This window comes from Scyliorhinus canicula, chromosome 15, assembly GCF_902713615.1.
Source record: "Scyliorhinus canicula chromosome 15, sScyCan1.1, whole genome shotgun sequence".
Taxonomy (NCBI): domain Eukaryota; kingdom Metazoa; phylum Chordata; class Chondrichthyes; order Carcharhiniformes; family Scyliorhinidae; genus Scyliorhinus; species Scyliorhinus canicula.
Window position 1 is genome coordinate 74,820,467 of NC_052160.1, and position 21,582 is coordinate 74,842,048.

A 21,582-nucleotide genomic window follows, 5' to 3' on the forward strand; every position below is an offset into this window, starting at 1 on the left:
TTACGGGAATTGAACCGTGCTGCTGGCCTGCCTTGGTCTGTTTTCAAAGCCAGCGATTTAGCCCTGTGCTAAACAGCCCCTGTTTAGCAGCACCACACACACTGGACTCTCGTACTTTGGCCAATTCGATATCTAGATTAAGCTGGAGAGGCACGGTGGTTAGCACTGCTGTCTCACAGCGTCAGATACCTGATTCCAACCTCGGGTGATTGTGTGGAGTTTGCACATTCTCCTCGTGATGTGTGGGTTTCCTCCGGATGCTCCGGTTTCCTCCCACAGTCCAAAGATGTTCAATTTAGGTGGGATTATGGGGAATGGCGGGGGCCGGAGTGGGTGCTCCATCTAAGGATCGGTGCAGACATGATGGGCCGAATGGCCTCCTTCTGCACTGTAGGGATTCTATGGTTCTCTCAATGGTCTTCTGGTGGTCTTGGTGTGTTGGTTACAAATATCAAAAGTAAATATTTTGTTCCTCTAAGTAGAGCTTTTCCATTAAAGTTTCTCAAGATATAATGCCAATGGGATAAAGGATCCCTGGCTTATAGCCTGTGTGCAGTCCATGTGCTTAATCTCATGTTACAAAAATAAATAAAAATAATTGAAGCAGAAATCGGTGAAACGCAGTTTGTATTTAGACCTGGAGCAGGAACAAGAGAAGAAATTCACTGCACTGCCTGGGAGGGTGGTAGAGGCGGGTTACCTCACATCCTTTAAAAAGTACCTGGATGAGCACTTTGCACATCATAACATTCAAGGTTAAGTGCCAAGTGCGGGTAAATGGGATTAGGTAGGAAGGTCGATGGCGGGATTGTCCGCGCTGAAAGCGCGCTTGGCGCGGGGGCGGAGAATGCGGCGTCAGACCCGCAGACCGGAGAATCGCTGCCAGTCGCGTGTGCACGGTCGATGCGCCTCCGGTCGGGAGCCATTGAAAGAGGCCATCATGGCGACCCTCCGCCGGCAACTGGCCGAGTTTCCGCCATCGTGGTTTCCTCATGGTTCCACCTGGCGGGCACTCGGAGTGGCGGCTGCGGACAGAGTCTGCGGCCGCCCTGGTGGGGGGCAGGGGGATCCGCAACCAGGGGAGGGGCCTCCAGGACAGCCAGGGTTTTGAATGGGGCCATCGATCAGCAGGTGTGTGTGATCTGCGGGGGGGGGGTATGTTGTTGGGGTCGGCTTGCTGTGTGAGTCCGCCATGTTACGCGGGGCCTGCGCCGCGCACCCGCGGCCGGAGGTGCAGGGCCCCGTATTGGCCGCCGGCGCTGCATGGAGTACTCCAGGACCCTGCAAGTCCCCTTCTCCAGGAAAGTCCAGAGTGTCATGCACCCGCTGTCTCGTGGGCATGGGGACATAACCCCATTAACAGAGAATTCTGCCCCAGGTGTTTTTCACATGTCGGTGCTGACTCGATGGGCCAAAGGGCCTATTCTGCACTGTGTACTTCTGTGAAGATGACAGATATGATGCTGAAGTTAGAAGAAGAATAAAGATAACTGGAAAAATAAATTTGTGAAGATAAAGGAAGCGTTAATAACAAGAAAATTAAAACTTACAACATGTAAAAAAAACTCATAAGATGCTTCCACTTCCCTGTCTGCCTCCGAAACCTGGACAATAAATAAAGAACTGTGGGAAAAATCAGGATGTATGCTAAAAGTCTCATAAACCCAGAATAGCACAAGTGGTAAAGTGCTTGAAATCAAAAGAACAAAAATAACTCTTGACATCCAGAAAAAAAAAGCCAGAATTTTGGCCATTTGATCAGGGCTGAAAAGTTACATGGATCTTTCCCAGAGGGCAAAGTGGAGGATAACAGAGAGGTCAACCTAGTGAGTTGGATGACGGATAACACAGAGCAGACGGGCTACACTGGATGTGTGAGAATGTGGGACAGACTAGTGTGACAAACCGTAACAGCAGATCTCCTGGTAGAAATAGCTACGTGGTGCAGCAGCACACATTCACAGGTTTAAAATAGCCTGTTCTCTGGTTGGTTCCACAACGTATTCTTCTAAGAAACTGCCCAGAGTACATTGTAAAAGTTCATGCTTCAGACTATTTTTGCCAACTTGATTCATCCAAACCAAATGAAGATTAACATTTCCCATGATTAGAACATAGAACATAGAACAGTAGGGCACAGAACAGGCCCTTCGGCCCTCGATGTTGTGCCGAGCAATGATCACCCTACTTAAACCCACGTAACCCGTATACCCGTAACCCAATAATCCCCCCATTAACCTTACACTACGGGCAATTTAGCATGGCCAATCTACCTAACCCGCACATCTTTGGACTGTGGGAGGAAACCGGAGCACCCGGAGGAAACCCACGCACACACGGGGAGGACGTGCAGACTCCACACAGACAGTGACCCAGCCGGGAATCGAACCTGGGACCCTGGAGCTGTGAAGCATTGATGCTAACCACCATGCTACCGTGAGGCCCCTACTGTTTAACAGTTCTTATATTATAACAGTTTATAACAGATTATAACAGTTCTTTTTCTCAAGCCCCCATTATTTATCTGGATTTGTTTCCCTTTTTTGGGTGTATACCCAGACTGTACCAAACTACTACTTCTTCATTGTTCAGTTACGATTTTGCCGGAAAACCTTTGATTCTGGTTTATCTGGGGCAGATCCATTCAGTTGGCTTTCCCCCATGAATTTGAGGGCTGAATGGCCAACTCCTATTCCTATGTTCATTGAAACATGGAAACAAATAAGAGTGTCAGACCGTAAAGTTCACACCCTCAGCTGGGGAAAGCAGAAGGTAGGCAGTCAACCTTGTGATGTTCTTTGTGTTGCTTATACTCAGGATGTATTTGTAGTGTACACTAAGACCACAAAAGTTAAGTCTAATAAACAAAGCTAAATTTATTACACTACTTATTATACAGTTTGCTCACTATTCTTAAAACAAACAATATTATAACTAAACCACAATCTACACCATACTAACACCTGCCTCATGCACTCTATCTGAAATTGTTCTCTGCTCTGCTCCTATTATTTCTCGCTCTCTAACCCTCCTGACACACTCTCTCTCCCAGAAGCTTGAGAGGCATTCCCTTTTATATGTCTGCTCCCCAGCTCCATCTGGTGGTGGAATATTGTATCACATTAACTCTTAATGTGCCAGACATTAGACATAATGTCACAAACCTGGCAGGTTTCACAGCATGGTAAAGGCGAACAAGAAGGGGGGGGTTATTTCTATTGGGTGGTTCTCTGTGCCCCTCAGGAGGGGGTGCCCTCTCCCCATCAGGCCTCTAAAACCCAATTCCCCAATCCTCTAACCTCCTCACTGGGATCTCTGCTCCCTCCCTGACCAAAATTCCCTGATTTTCCTTAAAGTTTGGTAGCCATGTTCTTAATTACTGGGGACCGCCTGTGTCCCCAGCAGCCTCCACTTGCTTCGAACGCTGTTAGGACTACTGAGCTGCTGGCCAATCAGATTGCCCCCGAGGTGCAGAAGTCCCATTCTTACCTCTTTCAGGCTGCCCCCAGCGTGTTATTGTTGCGAGGCAGCCAGAGTTAAAGTTGGCATGGTGATGACTGACTGCTTGAACAGGGGTTGGGAGGAGGTGAGGAATACGGCCCCAGTAAAATTCACTCCAAGGATCTTTGAAGGGGCCTGTGGAAATCTGGATTTTTGTAAACTGTGATGATTACAGTGGTCTTGCTGTATAATAAACTCACAGCGATAAATTCTCCAACTCCCTGTTTCCAGAAGATGGCACTCTTGATCTCTTGAGTCAGATAAAAATGATGAAAATCTGCCTTCTAGTCATTTAAAAAGTGATAAGCTTCCAAAAGACGATTATGTGTTCGAAATACTGGACTGTTGAATGACGCCTTGGGGATTGGATTTAATCTTCCGAAGTAAAATTTCATAATATTTTCCCCCACATTATACATGTGCCAATTTTTCACGTGCAAGAACTTAATTTGGCCTGGAAAGAAGCATCAGTAATGCTGTCATACAAAAGCTTCATTTGGTTGTAACAGGATTGAATTCTATAAAATATGTATTTTAATTGAACCATTAACCTGTCTGTTTTAGACACATGAAAATCTTCTCTAAAGCAGATCTGAAATGCTCTACAGACATGTTAAGTGTTTCCATTGTAGAGTCATTTTGAGGCTTTGAGTTTAAGCATCATTAAATAGCAAACAGAAACTTTTTGCTGTTACTTTATCCCGATGGGAGACCACATTCAACTTTTTGGTTAACATGGTTAGAAAGATCAAAATAGGTTTCTGGTTCAGAGAGGCCTGAAAGATTTGTCATTCGTTTGGTATGGAAGATAATGTTTACTCCTGTGAGATAAGACGCTGACGTGCATGGCCCAGATTCTATGCTAAGAATAGCACTGAGTCTGTCAGCATTTGCTGTTATTAAGTAAATGGAACAAAACAGGTGCAGCTAAATGCAGAAATCAGGAAGTTGCTGGCTGAGATCAGTCGCTCCTCCAAAGTTTGACTTTCACATGCACGCAACAGGGTGGAATGAAAACAGAAAACGCTGGAAACACTCAGCAAGCCAGGCAGCATCTGTGAAGAGAGGGAAACAGAGTTAACCTTTCAGGTCTTGTGACCTTACATCAACCAGGAAATGTCAGAAATGTAACAGGTTTAGAGCAGATGTAAGGGTTGCGAGAGCAAAAGCGAAGACCTGTGATAGGCTGGAGGGCAGGTGAGATTAATTGACGAAAGGGTCATGGCTCAAAAATGAAGTAAGCTGGCAATAGGATAAGTAATGGATGGCACAGTGGTTAGCACTGCTGTCTCACAGTACCGGGTTCATTTACGGCCTTGGGTGACTGTGTACATTCTCCCTGTGTCTGTGAGGGTTTCCAGCAGATGCTCCGGTTTCCTCCCACAGTCATAAGATGAGCAGGTTAGGTGGATTTGCCATGCTAAATTGCCCCTAACTGTCCAAAACATTAAGCGGATCTACTAGGTTATAGGGATAGAAAATAGAACATAGAACATACAGTGCAGAAGGAGGCCATTCGGCCCATCGAGTCTGCACCGACCCACTTAAGCCTTCACTTCCATCCTATCCCCGTAACCATTAGGGTGGGGTGGGGGTGTGGGCCTAGGTAGGGTACTCTATCAGAAGGTCAGTGCAGACTCGATGGGGCGAATGGCCTCCTTCTGCACTGTAGTGATTCTACAATTCTATTATTTGAAAGAACCAAAAGATGTGCCGGGCGGAGATTTGAGTGAGAGCTGGCATTAAAAGAAATGGAGAGAAACCAGAAAAAAACCTAAATAATATGGGGATCAAGGTTATGATGTTAAATTGTTGAACTCACAGTGTTGAACTCAGAAAGCTGTAAAGTGTTAATTGAAAGGTGAGGTGTTGTTTTTTAATCTTGCATTGAGGACTGCAGCAGGCCAAGGACACAGAGGTCAGAATAAGAATAAGGCGGAGAATTAAAAATGACAAATGGCAGGAAGCTCAGGGTCATGTTTACAGACTGAATGGCCTCCTTCTGCACTGTAAATTCTATGATTCTATGGTTCTGTGATAAGTGATAGTATGGAATGTTGCATCGTCTGAACAGATGAGAGGGAGATTGAAAAATTGAGAGGTAGCAGGGTGTGAGGAAGTGCGCTCATCTTTAGCTGTGGAAGTCAGTGAGCTTACAGTGAATTTTAGTTAATCGCCTATCTCCAGAAATTGAGACAGAGAAGTTAAGGAAGGAAAGGAAAGACTCAGAAATGGAGCAGTGAACGATGAGTGAAGGGTGGAATATTGGAAAAGAAATCAATGAATTTTTCCAGTTGGGGCGACAACTGGAAACAGAACCACCACATTTAATAACGCATCAGAAACAGAGACGAGGGGCGGAATTCTCCGACAGCCTGCAGTGTCGGAGAATCGCCCAGGGCCTGCGTACCGCCCCCGCCGTGGCCGGAATTCTCTGCCACCCGGGAATCAGCGGGGGTAGGAATCCTGCCGCGCCGGTCGGCGGGCCCCCTGCGGCGATTCTCTGGCCCGCGATGGGCCAAAGTTCCGCCGCTGACAGGCCTCTCCCTCCGGCGGGAATTGCCGATCTCATAGTTAGGGATCCTCTCGGAAGGAGCGATCACAATATGGTGGAATTTAAAATACAGATGGGGGTGAGAAAGTAAAATCAAATACAAGTGTTTTGTGTTTAAACAAAGGAGATTACAATGGGATGAGAGAAGAACTAGCTAATGTAGACTGGGAGTAAAGACTTTATGGTGGAACAGTTGAGGAACAGTGGAGAACCTTCCAAACGATTTTTCACAGTGCTCAGCAAACGTTTATACCAACAAAAAGGAAGGACGGTAGAAAGAGGGAAAATCGACCGTGGATATCTAAGGAAATAAGGGAGAGTATCAAATTGAAGGAAAAAGCATATAACGTGGCAAAGATTGGTGGGAGACTAGAGGACTGGGAAATCTTTAGGGGGCAACAGAAAGCTACTAAAAAAGCTATAAAGAAGAGTAAGATAGAGTATGAGAGTAACCTTGCTCAGAATATAAAAACAGACAGTAAAAGTTTTTACAAATATATAAAACAAAAAAGAGTGGCTAAGGTAAATATTGGTCCTTTAGAGGATGAGAAGGGAGTTTTAATAATGGGAGATGAGGAAATGGCTGAGGAACTGAACAGGTTTTTTGGGTCGGTCTTCACAGTGGAAGACACAAATAACATGCCAGCGACTGATAGAAATGAGGCTATGACAAGTGAGGACCTTGAGAGGATTGTTATCACTAAGGAGGTAGTGATGGGCAAGCTAATGGGGCTAAAGGTAGACAAGTCTCCTGGCCCTGATGGAATGCATCCCAGAGTGCTAAAAGAGATGGCTAGGGAAATTGCAGATGCACTAATGATGATTTACCAAAATTCACTAGACTCTGGGGTGGTCCCGGTGGATTGGAAATGAGCAAACGTGACACCACTGTTTAAAAAAGGAGGTAGGCAGAGAGCAGGAAATTATAGGCCAGTGAGCTTAACTTTGGTAGTAGGGAAGATGGTGGAATCTATCATCAAGGAAGAAATAGCGAGGCATCTGGATAGAAATTGTCCCATTGGGCAGGCGCAGCATGGGTTCATAAAGGGCAGGTCGTGCCTAACTAATTTAATGGAATTTTTTGAGGACATTACCAGTGCAGTAGATAACGGGGAGCCAATGGATGTGGTATATCTGGATTTCCAGAAAGCCTTTGACAAGGTGCCACACAAAAGGTTGCTGCATAAGATAAAGATGCATGGCATTAAGGGTAAAGTAGTAGCATGGATAGAGGATTGGTTAATTAATAGAAAGCAAAGAGTGGGGATTAATGGGTGTTTCTCTGGTTGGCAATCAGTAGCTAGTGGTGTCCCTCAGGGATCCGTGTTGGGCCCACAATTGTTCACAATTTACATAGATGATTTGGAGTTGTGGACCAAGGGCAATGTGTCCAAGTTTGCAGACGACATTAAGATGAGTGGTAAAGCGAAAAGTGCAGAGGATACTGGAAGTCTGCAGAGGAATTTGGATAGGTTAAGTGAATGGGCTAGGGTCTGGCAGATGGAATACAATGTTGACAAATGTGAGGTTATCCATTTTGGTAGGAATAACAGCAAACGGGATTATTATTTAAACAATAAAATATTAAAGCATGCCGCTGTTCAGAGAGACCTGGGTGTGCTAGTGCATGAGTCACAGAAAGTTGGTTTACAGGTGCAACAGGTGATTAAGAAGACAAATGGAATTTTTTCCTTCATTGCTTGAGGGATGGAGTTTAAGACTAGGGAGGTTATGTTGCAATTGTATAAGGTGTTAGTGAGGCCACTCCTGGAGTATTGTGTTCAGTTTTGGTCTCCTTACTTGAGAAAGGACATACTGGCACTGGAGGGTGTGCAGAGGAGATTCACTAGGTTAATCCCAGAGCTGAAGGGGTTGGATTATGAGGAGAGGTTGAGTAGACTGGGACTGTACTCGTTGGAATTTAGAAGGATGAGGGGGGATCTTATAGAAACATTTAAAATTATGAAGGGAATAGATAGGATAGATGCGGGCAGGTTGTTTCCACTGGTGGGTGAAAGCAGGACTAGGGGACATAGCCTCAAAATAAGGGGAAGTAGATTTAGGACTGAGTTTAGGAGGAACTTCTTCACCCAAAGGTTTGTGAATCTATGGAATTCCTTGCCCAGTGAAGCAGTTGAGGCTCCTTCATTAAATATTTTTAAGGTAAAGATAGATAGTTTTTTGAAGAATAAAGGGATTAAGGGTGTTCAGGCCGGAAAGTGGAGCTGAGTCCACAAAAGATCAGCCATGATCTCATTGAATGGCGGAGCAGGCTCGAGGGGCCAGATGGCCTACTCCTGCTCCTAGTTCTTATGTTCTTATGTTCTTATGAGCATGCGGCGCGAGCGGGCCCCGGGGCCTGGGGGGGCGCGGGCGATTGGACCCCGGGGGATGCCCCCACTAATCGGCGGGCGGGCCAGTGGTGTGGGGCACTCTTTTTCTTCTGCCGCCACCACGGCCTCCACCATGGCGGAGGCGGAAGAGACCCCCCTACCGTGCATGCGCCGGGATGACGTCAGCGGCAGCTGACGCTCCGGCGCATGCGCGGACACACGCCGGCCGGCGAAGGCCTTTCGGCCAGCCATTCGCGCCGGCTGGCGGGGCGGAAAGGCCTTTCGCAGCGGCCGTTCGCAGCGGCCGGCGGGGAGCCAAAGGCCACTCACACTGGTCGGCAGGGCGCCAACTTCTCCGGCGCGGGCCTAGCCCCGACGCCGGAGTGGTTGGTGCCACTCCGGTACGCCAGGACCCCTCGCCCCGCCGGGTAGGGGAGAATCCCGCCAGAGGAAAGGGGTCCTGAATAGACTAAAGTAAGGTATATTCTATAAATCCCATAAAAAGACAGGCATAGTTCGGAGCTATGCAAGGGTACCCATAACAATAACCTTTATTCGGAGGAAATGAGTGGAGTTGAAGAAGACGTTGTTCTTTTTGTTTATTGAAGAGATGCGGCCATCGCGGGCTAAGCCAGCATTTATTGCCCATAGCTAATTGACCTTGGGAAGGCTTGAATAAGAAAAATCGCACTTCCTTGTTTTATAATCCTTCTGCCACTTCTGCTCATTCTGCCAGCCAATCAATGTTTCCATGCAGTCGACTGGTGTCATCCTCATTATTATCCACGCCTTCAAATTTGGTGCTATGTGCAAATTTTTAAATCTTACTCTGCGTTCCAATATCCATTTCATTTACCCATATTAAAAAATCAGTGGTCCTGGCACTGACCCTTGGAAAACACCATTGTCTACCATTCTCCAGTGTAAAACACGTCCATTTACCACTGCCCTTAAGATTTAAAAAAATCCAATTGGTCAATAACAATCCTTTTCCACGAGCCTCAGTTTTGTTGACCAACCTTTTATCTGGTCCTTTACCAAACATTCCCTTAAAATCCTTATCGGCAGCATCTACCACATTCTCATCAACCTTCTCTGTTACTCCATCAGAAACTTGAGTTAGATTAGTCAAACGCGATCAGCCTTTTAAAAATCAACACTGACACTCCTTGCTTAACTCTGCGAGTGCCTGTTGATTTTTATTTTAACCTGATTATTATTTATAAGAGTTTACCAACCACTGACCTCAAACTAACTGCTTGAGGGTTACTACGAATGTCATTGCATTCATTTCTGAATGATGGTGTCCCATTTGCTGCTCTCCAATCCTCTGGCAAATCCCTCTTATCTTGGGATTATTGGAAGATAATGGCAAGTCCTTCTATTATCTTCACTCCCACTTCTGTGGGCAGCCTGGAATGCAAGCCACCTTAACCAGATGACTTAGCATAGTCAACCTTTCCACTACTGCTTTTCAGTTTTTACCTGAACCATTACCTCTACTATTTCTGTTTCAACTGATAATTTACCAGCATCGGCTTCCCGAATTAACACCGATACAAAATAATTATTTAGTGTTCTAGCATTTCCTTGTTCCGCTTAGGCACACTGGTAGAAGATTTTTGGATTTTGAATGATGCTGGCCGCCATTTTATTCTCATATCTCTCCCTGCCTGTCTTATTTCCTTCTTCACTTCCCCTCTCAATTTGTTTGTTTAAGTGAGTGAATTTTTAATGATCTGATTTGTCTTGCTTATGACCAAACACCCTCTCTGCACTGAAAATTTACTTTTACAAGCGTGGAATTTAAAAATGATTACTTTTTAAATAAATGTTTCATTGGTTGTTTTGTCTTTGACTTTAAAGACTGCTGGTATATTTGTTTACTGACTTTCATAAACCACAAATAAGTCAGAACCGAGTTAGTAAAAAGAAAACTTGGTTTATTGCAAAGCATTTATATTTACAACACACATCAGAACCCAGCCTGGTCAGGTATGCTCTGTCGGTTCCATACCTGGCCAACTTTATTCAGATCTTAACCATTGATGATCGAGGCTACCCACCCGCTTGGCAGGGGAGCTTGTATTTGGTGAGACTCACGGGGAGACTGATTGCTCCAACCCCCTAGGTTTTGTGCGGGTTATAACACTGACGAGGGTAGTTTAGCAGAATATGCACTGTGTACATTCTGCCCATTTCTACCTGAAAATACCAATTGGGATCCTGAACTGATTTATTTGTTTAGGCAGCTTGTTTCAGGCAGGTGAGTTACTTACCCATTTATAGTGTCATAGAGCTTTACAGCGCAGAAAGAGGCCCTTCAGCCCATTGTGTCTGTGCTGGCCATCAAACGCCTATTTATTCAAATCCCATTTTCCAGCACTTGTTCTGTAACATTGTATGCTCTGGCATTAAAAGTGTTCATCTAAATGCAACTTCAATGTTGTGAGGGTTCCCACCTCGACAACTCTTTCAGGCAGTGAGTTCCAGATTCCCACCACCCACTGGGTGAAACAGCTTTTCCTCACATCCTCTCTACATCTCCTGCCCCTTACCTTAAATCTATGCCTTCTGTTTATTGACCCCTTCGCTACGGGGGAAAGTTTCTTCCTATCCACTCTGTTAATGTTCCTCATAATTTTGTACACCTCAATGAGGCCCTTCGCAGGCTTCTCTGCTCTAAGGGGAAAAAAAACAGCCTAACCAGCCTCTCTTCATAATTGAAACGCTCCAGCCCAGGCATCCTGATGAATTTCATTTGCACCCTCTCCATTGCGATCACATCCTTCCTATAGTAGTGAATAGGACTGCACACAGTGCTCGAGCTGTGGCCTAATGAGCTTTTTATACAGCTCCTTCATACCTTCCTGCTCTTATATTCTATGTCTTGACTAATAAAGGCAGGTATCCCATATGCCTCCTTAACCACCTTGTCTACCTGCCTTCAGGGATCTATGGACATGCACCACAAGGTCCCTCTGTACTTTCCGGCATCTTACCATTCATTGTATATTCCCTTGCCTTGTTTGTCCTCCTGAAATACATCACTTCACACATTTCAGGGTTAAATTCCAATTGCCACTGTTCTGCCCTCCTGACCCTGTTTACTTCCTGTTTACTAACCCTCATGAGAAAGGTTGAGGTGTCCCCTGAATTTAATTACCTGCTGCCTCTTTTTCAAGTGAGAAATTGAAAATCTCCCAGTGCCAACACCAAACATAGTTTGGTCAGATGCAACATATTTAGACTCAAGTATAACCTTCTCTCGTGATTGTCAACAAGAGAAGAAAAATGTTATATTTATACTGAGACAATAAACATATTATTCATACTCACCTATAATTTTCTGATAAAAGTGAGAAAATCTCCCCATTCGCTCGAAGAATATCTTCGACTGCACTTGTTACATTTCCCTGTTTACCATCTTGAATTACAGAAACTTTCACAGCACAGGAAGATGTCATTTGACCAATCTAGTCGAACCAATTATTACACTTACACAAGCCCCTGCTAATCTGCTTTAATCTCACCGATCAACATTTCATTCTATTCCTTTCTCCCTCAAGTACTTATTTAACTTCTCCTTAAACGGACAGATTCTAATTAGCTCAGCAGATCCATTTGTCAGAATGTTCACATTCTCATCAGTCTGTGAGAAAATAAATTTCTCTAGAAGTCCTTACTAAATTCATTAGCAACTCTCATATATCTATGATCCCGGTATCATCATCACAGAATTTAATGAAATTAAAATTTTTGTCACAAGTAGGCTTCAAATGAAGTTACTGTGAAAAGCCCCTAGCCGCCACATTCCAGCGCCTGTTCGGGGAGGCTGGTATGGGAATTGAACCGTGCTGCTGGCCTGCCTTGGTCTGCTTTCAAAACCAGCAATTTAACACCTTCTCTCCACCTCCCGCATGGACACACTAAAACATTTTAAAAACCTCAATCTAATCATTATCCAGTAACACCTCTTGGAAATGTGACTTTTTAAAATAAATTTAGAGTACCCAATTCATTTTTTCCAATTAAGGGGCAATTTCATGTGGCCAATCTACCTAACCAGCACGCAAACATGGGTAGAATGTGCAAACTCCACCTGGACAGTGACACAGAGCCGGGATCGAACCTGAGACCTCGGTGCCTTGAGGCAGCAGGGCTAACCCACTGTGCCACCGTGCTGCCCGGAAATGTGACTTCAGGATTGACGTGGCTGCAATGGCCTCCACAAATCTCCTGCCTACATTGCTTGTCAAGGCTGACATGCCATTTGGGTAGGTCATGGGGGAGCAACCAACAGCCAGGGTGCCAAACTGTAGCAAGTACGAAAGTCAGTGTAATTGACAGTTTCACAATAGTTGCAAATGAATGCAATTGGAACTGAGTATACCTGGGAATTTGGTGAGGAGGTGGTGGGGGGGGGGGGGGGGGGGGGGGGGGGTGGGGTGTTGCGTGGGAGGGGGGTGTGGTGATATGCATCACTGTATATGCACAAGGAGTTAATGCAAATACACTATGACTAAGCAAACACTAGAGGGAACACCAGAGACGTCATGACATGCAGACATACAGCTAATGACCACTTAGAATAGGACACGACCAATGGGCATTCAAGAGACCCAGAGGTGACACGACCACAAGGGTTCATTACACAACTCATATATAAGGACAGGGCTCACATGCTCTGTCTCTTTCTACAGGTGACAGTTAGAGAGTAGGACAGGGGCAGGTCAGAAGTATCAGACTAGTTAGCTCGACTGAGTTACTATAGCAAGATTAGCAGGAGAGTCAAATTCATAGACAACTGTGCTAATGGCTCAATAAATCACATTGAACTTACTTCAAAGTCTGGAGTATCTTTTGGCCAAAGCTGCAGCGAGTTGCAGCCTGTGTTATCCCAGAGTACATAACACAACATGGTACCAGTAGTGCCTGTTGAATCTATATAGTTCAACTCAACAAGATCTGTGACTACCAGCAACAGCACCCAGGCAAGATGATCGAGATTCCGGCTCCTCAGCAGCTCAGGTTCCACGGCAATCTCAGTGCCAACTGGCGTGCATTCAAGCAGAGATTTGAGATTTACATGGATGGCGTGGCCGATGCTGAGAAGCTCGATCTTCTACTCACCATTGTGGGTGAAAGTGGAACAGAAATCTTCAACACCTCAAAGTACACCAAAGGGCAGGACAAGAGAGACTTCCAGACAGTCCTGGACAAGTTTGAAAATTACTGCGAGGGGAACACAACAGAAATCGGTAAAACTGGCACCTATACTCACCACGAGGCAAAGGTAGGCTTGCAACAGAAGCAAACGGCAATTTTGTTTGGCAGCCATCTTGCGCAAGGAGCCTCAGTTCCCGAGAAGACGCGAACCGGCGAAACAGTGTTTTGCGCATGTGCAAGAAGCTGCGCATGCGCAGTTACGAAAAGAGCGCACAGTGAAGGAAAAGCGATCTGCACATGTGCAATCCATTCCTAAGCTCTACATCACAAGTGTCAATATGCCAGAGGCCCTGGACCATGCCCACTTAAAGGGGAAATGTCCAAAAGTAGTGCAAAAAAATTTTTAACACCAGAAAACACAATTCTTTCCCCTGGAATGACAGCACAATGCCTGAACTTCGACCAGTAGCTGAAAGTAACCTCTGCAGAACCCTGCAACAAGCAGTTAGCACCGCCCTAAGAGATGACTTAGTCCTTGAAGACTATGATTCAGACGATGATATCATCATTGGACATGGTGACCTCAGTACCAAATCCAAACCGCAACGAGATGTGTTGTACATTGAAGCATCCGACACAGTCATGGACGAGTTCTTCGGATTTGAGGATCCTCTGCCCAGCATAGAGACATCCCGACCCACGAGTACAGGATTATGCTGCGGCCTGACGCCAAGAGACAGAGAGCGGTACAAGCCCACAGAGAGCGGCCTGACGCCATGAGAGTGGTCCACGTAGCACGAAGAGTGCCCGACTCCACACAGAGAGTGGTCCACGCACCACAAAGAGTCCCTGACTCCACACAGAAAGCGATGACAGACTCCAGAGCGAGCCCACTGCATGTCGCCACACAGAGAACTCAGAAAGACTCCACAGCGAGACCACTGCACGACTCCATTGAGAGCACACAGATCAACTCCACAGCGAGACCACTGCATGACTCCACACAGGGAATTATGCCAGACTCCACAGAGAGAGCGATACAAGCCTCCACAGCGAGCTCATTGACAGACTCCACGATGGAAGCAATGCAAGACTCCAGAGCGCAGTCCTTGCATGAACAAGACCATGAAGGTCTAGCAACCTTATCTGAGCAACCAGCAGCAGACGATGCAAGTCTGCCACGCTCAAGTGCACAACAATACGACTATGACAGTCTACCACACTCATGTGAACAACAAAAAGACTATGACAGTCTACCCATATTATTTGAGCCACCAGAAGAAGACTCTGACAGTCTGCCCAGCTCATCTAACCGACAAGAAGATACTGAAGGTCTACCCACTGTATGTGTGACAAGTGACCAAGGCTTCACAATTCCCATACAAGATGTACAACATCTCAGCGAGACTGACAGATCTCAGCTAGTATGTACAGAGGCACTCGACAATCAAAGTGAGGCTACTAGTGACTCCAGTTACACCACGTTAATTCAAACCTCATCCACTCAAGCCTCTCCACAAAAACCTGGAGTGGCTCCAGACGGCGAACATCAAGAAATCAAAGGTGATTCAGGTGAACCAGAAAGGGTTCCAGACGGGGAGCATCAACAAGCCAAAGGTGATTCCAGTGAACCGGACATGACCCCAGACGGGGAGCGCTGAGGAATCAGAGACGGCACGCTCAATGAAACAGCAGATGCCACAAAGGACACTGACACAAGTAACTTTGTGAAGGACTCAAATTCTCCACTCGGTGTGGTCATTGAGCGCAACAAACACGACAACAAAACCAACAAAAACAACAGACACCAACAAGAAGCATACCAAAGGCAACAAACACAACAACAAGCACATCAATAACAACGATGACAACAATAGAACAACAAATGGTACGACTTGGTACAACTCTGCCCATGAAGGACAATGTTACTGCTCAGCTCAGAATAATGGTGAGAGTGCAAACATACCATGGCATGTCAACGCATCTTACCAATTCACGTTTGCTAAACTACGGACAGGCAAACCAGCTTTCAGGAAAGATGTCATCAAAAATTGCTACCACAAGCATAAAAAAAGAGTCCACTTCAGACAATGAAGTGATTTGACCACTTGAACCCCTCCTGATGACTTCTTGGTTCCTTAAGCACAGGGACACTGATGGCGTTCACAAGGAAATGACAACATCAACATCGACTTCGATAACAAAACAAGAAAGCCACTCGACCATATAATTTCATGAACGTGGACTCATAAATATTATTTGGTATTATATAATCATCACAGTCATCATAACTTGTATATGCCATCACAACCTATTTTAGTTCAATTTTCTTTAACAAAGTACACAAAATATGTAACACGAAAAAAGGGGAGGATGTGGTGATATGCATCACTGTAAATGAAATGAAATGAAATGAAAATCGCTTATTGTCACGAGTAGGCTTCAAATGAAGTTACTGTGAAAAGCCCCTAGTCGCCACATTCCGGCGCCTGTTCGGGGAGGCTGGTACGGGAATCGAACCGTGCTGCTGGCCTGCTTGGTCTGCTTTAAAAGCCAGCGATTTAGCCCAGTGTGCTAAACCAGCCCCGGTCACAAATACACAAGGGATTAATGTAAATACACTACCACTAAGTAAAGACTAGAGGGGCGACATGGTGGCACAGTGGTTAGCATTGCTGCCTACGGCGCTGAGGACCCGGGTTCGAATCCCGGCCCTGGGTCACTGTCTGTGAGGAGTTTGTACATTCTCCCCGTGTCTGCGTGGGTTTCACCCCCACAACCCAAAGATGTGCAGGTTAGGTGGATGGGCCACGTTAAATTGCCCCTTAATTGGAAAAAATAAATTGGATATTCTAAATTTATTTTAAAAAAGTAAACACTAGAGGGAGCACCAGAGATGTCATGACATGCAGACATAAAGCTAATGAACACATATAATAGGACACGACCAATGGGCAGGTAAGACACCCAGAGGTGACACTACCACAAGGGGGCATTACACAACCCATATATAATGTTAGAGCACACATGCTCTGTCTCTTTCCACAGACGACACTTAGAGAGCAAACTGGTTAGTTAGACTGAGTTACTGTAGCAAGATTAGCAGGAGAGTCGAACGCATAGAGAACTGTGCTAATGGTTCAATAAATCACAATGAACTTATGTATATTTTGGTCAAAGCTGCATCTAGTTGCAGCCTGTGTTATCCCAGAGTACATAACACAGCAGGGGGGTGTTGGAAGACGTGATCCTTTCCCTTTCCTTTTGCTCTTTCTAACTTTTCCACCCTGGAGACATTGGGCGGCATTCTCTGAAAATGGGGCTGTGTCCCGATGCCGGCTGGAAGACTGGCGGCAACCACTCCGGCGTCAACAGCCCCCGAAAGTGGGGAATTCTCCAATTTCTCGGGGCGAGGTTGATGCCGGAGTGGTTGCCGCCACTCCAGCCGGTGCCAAAGGGCTGGAGCGAGTTCGGCATGCGCAGAACGCCCGGCATGATCTCACGCATCCGCGGATCTGCCAGCGTATTTCCGCATGTGCGCAGATCGGCTGGCGTATTTCCGCGCATGTGCGGGGGTTCCCTTCTCCGCACCGACCCCCGGGCAATATGGCGGAGCCCTACAAGGGCCCAGCGCAGAGGAAAGAAGACCCCCCCCCCCCACGGAACCAGCTGAAGCTTACCAGGCGACCGTGGGCGCCCCATCAGGGTTGGATCCCCCTGCGCCTCCGCCCCCGCCCCTCCCCAGGACCTTACCTGCCAGGTCCCGCTGGCGGGATTAGCTAAACCTTTACGCCACCCGGCCCATCGGGGCCCAGAGAATCGCCAGGGGCCCGTTGTCAATGGACCCCGACCGGTGTGGCGTGAATCCCGTCGGCCCCCGAAAACGGCGCCGGGCAATAGGGCAGCCGGCGTTGGGGAGGCGGGGCAGGATTCACGCCTCCCCCCCCCCCCCCCCCCCCCCCAGGGATTCTCCGACCCAGCGCAGGGGCGGTGATTCGCGGCCATTGGGTCTTAGTCGACTACAGGTTTGGTGAGTATCTGGTGAGCGGTTAAGGTCCATTCTATTATTGGGGTTTAAGCTAGGACAGGAACTGCTGGTAAGCTTAATAAAATATATAAAAAAGGAAAATCATTAATTGAATAATATAAATAAGCAGTTAATTAAAACTTATCAAGGAAGGCAGGGCAGGTGGTGTGTCATGGCTCCAGCCTGCGAAAGCTCCTGGATGCCAATGTGATCCAGGGAAAACATGTCTGCAGTAAGTATTTGTGGTTCATAGAGTTTCTGTTCAGAGTCATTGAGCCGAAGGCCAAGCAGCAGATGCTCTGATGGAAGCTGGTTGAACTGTTTGTGGCACTGTATCCAGGATCTGCACATCACGTTGTGCTCACCGATATGGGTGGCCACCTCTGCCCATGCCTTCTTTGTTACGTGTAGCGACATCCACTTCCCAGCTTTGAGCATAAGGATGCCACACCTAGCACTCGCCTCCTTTAGGCAGATGCCCTGGCCCTTGTCTGTGAAATGTAGCATGTCCATTGGAGCCGGCACCCTCCTTCTATACCCATTGATTGATTTAATCTTTGATCCCGTTCAGAATGCTGACACAGCCTTCCCCACTACTTCCTACGGACAGAAATTAAAGAAATTCGGCATGTCTGCATCGACTCTCACATGGTCCACAGATGTGCCATAGAGAGCATCCTATCTGGCTGCATAATATGCAACTGCTTGGTCCAAGATTGCAAGAAACTGCAGCCCAACACTTCACACAAGCTTGCCACCCCCACATTGATTCTGTCAACACCTCCCACTGCCTCAGGAAGGCAGACAGCATTGTCAGAGACCCCTCCCACCCAGGCATTGCCTTTTTCCAGACCCTTCCATCAGGCAGAAGGTACAGAAGTCTGAAGACTCGCACATCCAGACATAGGAACAGCTTCTTCCCCACAGCTACAAGACTCCTCAATGACTTCCCCTCGGACTGATCTGTTCCCTGTAAGAACACTATTCACGACGCCTTATGCTGCTCTTACTCATGTATTGTTTTGTTTGGCCTTTGTCCGCACTGTAACAAATTATTATTCGTTGATGTACCATTTGTCAATGTACTTTGTCGATTATTCATAGTAAGAAGTCTTACAACACCAGGTTAAAGTCCAACAGGCTTGTTTCAAATCACTAGCTTTTGGAGCTCTGCTCCTTCGAAGGAGCAGTGCTCCGAAAGCTAGTATTTGAAACAAACCTGTTGGACTTTAACCTGGTGTTGTAAGACTTCTTACTGTGCTCATGCCAGTCCAACGCCGGCATCTCCACATCATGATTATTCATAGCACATTGGTAAGCACTGTTGCTTCACAGCGCCAGGGACCCATGTTCGATTCCCACTTGGCGTCACTGTCTGTGCGGAGTCTGCATGTTCTCTCCGTGTCTGCGTGGGTTTCCTCCGGGTGCTCCGGTTTCCTCCCGCAGTCCAGAGTTGTGCAGGTTAGGTGGATTGGCCACGATAAATTGACCCTTAGTGTGCCAAATAGATCTGTAGGTTAGGGGTTATTGAGATACGGCGGCGGAGTGAGTTTCGGTGGAGCACTCTTTCAATGGGTTGGTGCAGGCTCGATGGGCCAAATGGCCTCCTTCTGCACAGTCGGGATTCTATGATTCTATGGGATTCTATGAACTCCTGCAGTGATGTCTTGGAGCTGAGAGGATTGATCTCCAATTACCACAACCATCTTCCTTTGTGCCAGGTATGACTCCAATCGGCCAAGAGTTTCCCCCCCTGATTCCTATTGACTCCAGTTTTGCTGGGGCTCCTTGATGCCACACTCGGTCAAATGCTGCCTTGATGTCCGTGAACAGATTATTGCTGAATAAATACCACTTGATAGCATTGTTGATGACCCTTTCCATCATTTAACTAATGATCGAAGTAGGCTGATGAGGCGGTAATTGGCTGGGTTGGATTTCTTGTGTACAGGACATATCTGGGCAATTTTCCATTGCCAGTGTTGGGACAGCTTGGCTAGGGGCATGGCAAGTTCTAGAGCAAAAGTCTTCAGTACCATCTCAAGGCCCATAGTCTATGAAGTAGCCAGTGCTTTCAGCCATTTCTTGATATCATGTGGGGCGAATTGAATTGGCTGAAGATTGACATCTGTGCTGCTGGGGACTTGCGGAGGAGGCTGAGATGAATCATCCACTCAACACTTCTGACTGAAGAAGGTTGTGAATGTCTTGGGTGGGATTCTCCCGCATTTGGCGCGATGGCCTGATGCGGCGCCAAGAACGGCGCAAACCACTCCGGCATCAGGACACCCGGAAGTTGCGGAATCCTCCAGAGGTGAGGCCGGTGGGGGAGGGGTTGGTGCCGCGCCAACCGGTGTCGAAGGGCCGCCGTGGTCCCGCGCATGCGCAGAACCGCCGGCGTGTTCTGGCGCATGCACAGGGGGTTTCTTCTCCGCGCCGGCCATGGCGGAGCCCTATAGTGGCCGGCGCAGAGGGAAAGTGTGCCCCCACGGCACAGGCACGATCAAAATGAACGTGCTGCCCAGGTACCTCTTCCTATTTAGAGCCACCCCGATCTACATCCCCAAGGCCTTTTTCAAAGCAGTAGACAAACTAATCATGGCGTTCGTATGTGGGAGGGGGGTGGGCGGGGGGAGGAGGGGAGAGAATGCTAAGATCACAAAGAAGGTCTTACAAAAAACAAAATCAAGGGGAGGGCTAGCCCTCCCGAACCTACAATTCTACCACTGGGCGGCGACGACCGAGCGAGTAAGGGGATGGATCAAGGAGCCGGAAGCCGAGTGGGTGCGTGCGGAAGAGGCCTCCTGGAAGGGGACCTCCCTCCGAGCCCTCGTCACGGCGGCACTCCCATCCCCACCCAAAAAACACTCCAGCAGCCCAGTGGTGATAGCCACCCTCCAGTCCTGGAACCAGCTACGGCAGCAATTTGGCCTGACCAAAATAATAACAATATAATAATAATCGCTTATTGTCACAAGTCGGCTTCAATGAAGTTACTGTGAAAAGCCCCTAGTCGCCACATTCCGGCATCTGTTCGGGGAGGCTGGTACGGGAATTGAATCTGCGCTGCTGGCCTTGATCTGCATTACAAGCCAGCTGTTTAGCCCACTGTGCTAAACCAGCCCATCGGACAAAATGTCGGACAAAGCTCCCATCTGTAACAACCATAGGTTCACACCAGCACTGACTGATGCCACCTTCAAAAGGTGGGGGCAGGACGGAGGGACACTGACAGTCAGGGACCTATACACGGACGGCAGGGTCATGACACTGGACGAACTGACGGAGAAATTCCAGCTAGCCAGGGGGAATGAGCTAAGGTACCTGCAGCTCAGAAACTTCCTACGAAAGGAGACAAGGACTTACCCACAACAGCCACGACAGACATTACTGGATGAGTTACTGGACGCAAGCATATTAGAGAGAGGAAACTAGCGACATCTACGACTGACTGGTAGATGGGGCCAACACCGTACTGAATGCAACAAGAAGGAAATGGGAGGATGACCTGGGGATCGAGATAGGGTGGGGACTCTGGAGCGAAGGCAGCAGGGTAGCATGGTGGTTAGCATAAATGCTTCACAGCTCCAGGGTCCCAGGTTCGATTCCCGGCTGGGTCACTGTCTGTGTGGAGTCTGCACGTCCTCCCCCTGTGTGCGTGGGTTTCCTCCGGGTGCTCCGGTTTCCTCCCACAGTCCAAAGATGTGCGGGTTAGGTGGATTGGCCATGCTAAATTGCCCGTAGTGTCCTAATAAAAGTAAGGTTAAGGGGGGTTGTTGGGTTACGGGTATAGGGTGTATATGTGGGTTTGAGTAGGGTGATCATGGCTCGGCACAACATTGAGGGCCGAAGGGCCTGTTCTGTGCTGTACTGTTCTATGTTCTATGTTCTATGTTCTATAGGGTCAACTCCACCTCCACCTTCGCAAGGCTCAGCCTGACGCAACTAAAAGTGGTACATAGAGCCCACTTAACAAGAAACCGTATGAGTAGGTTCTT

General features: G+C 47.3%; 1 protein-coding gene across 1 annotated transcript in view; it reads right to left on the bottom strand.

Annotated features, from left to right (window-relative positions):
• Positions 1 to 11,779, bottom strand: part of LOC119978090 (katanin-interacting protein) — a 307,079-nt gene extending 295,300 nt beyond the window's left edge. The window contains exon 1 of the mRNA XM_038819487.1: positions 11,728 to 11,779. Coding sequence (XP_038675415.1) covers positions 11,728 to 11,764 — 37 coding nt within the window. The 5' untranslated portion in view covers positions 11,765 to 11,779. The remainder of the gene's footprint in view (positions 1 to 11,727) is intronic.
• Positions 11,780 to 21,582: the final 9,803 nt, after the last annotated feature.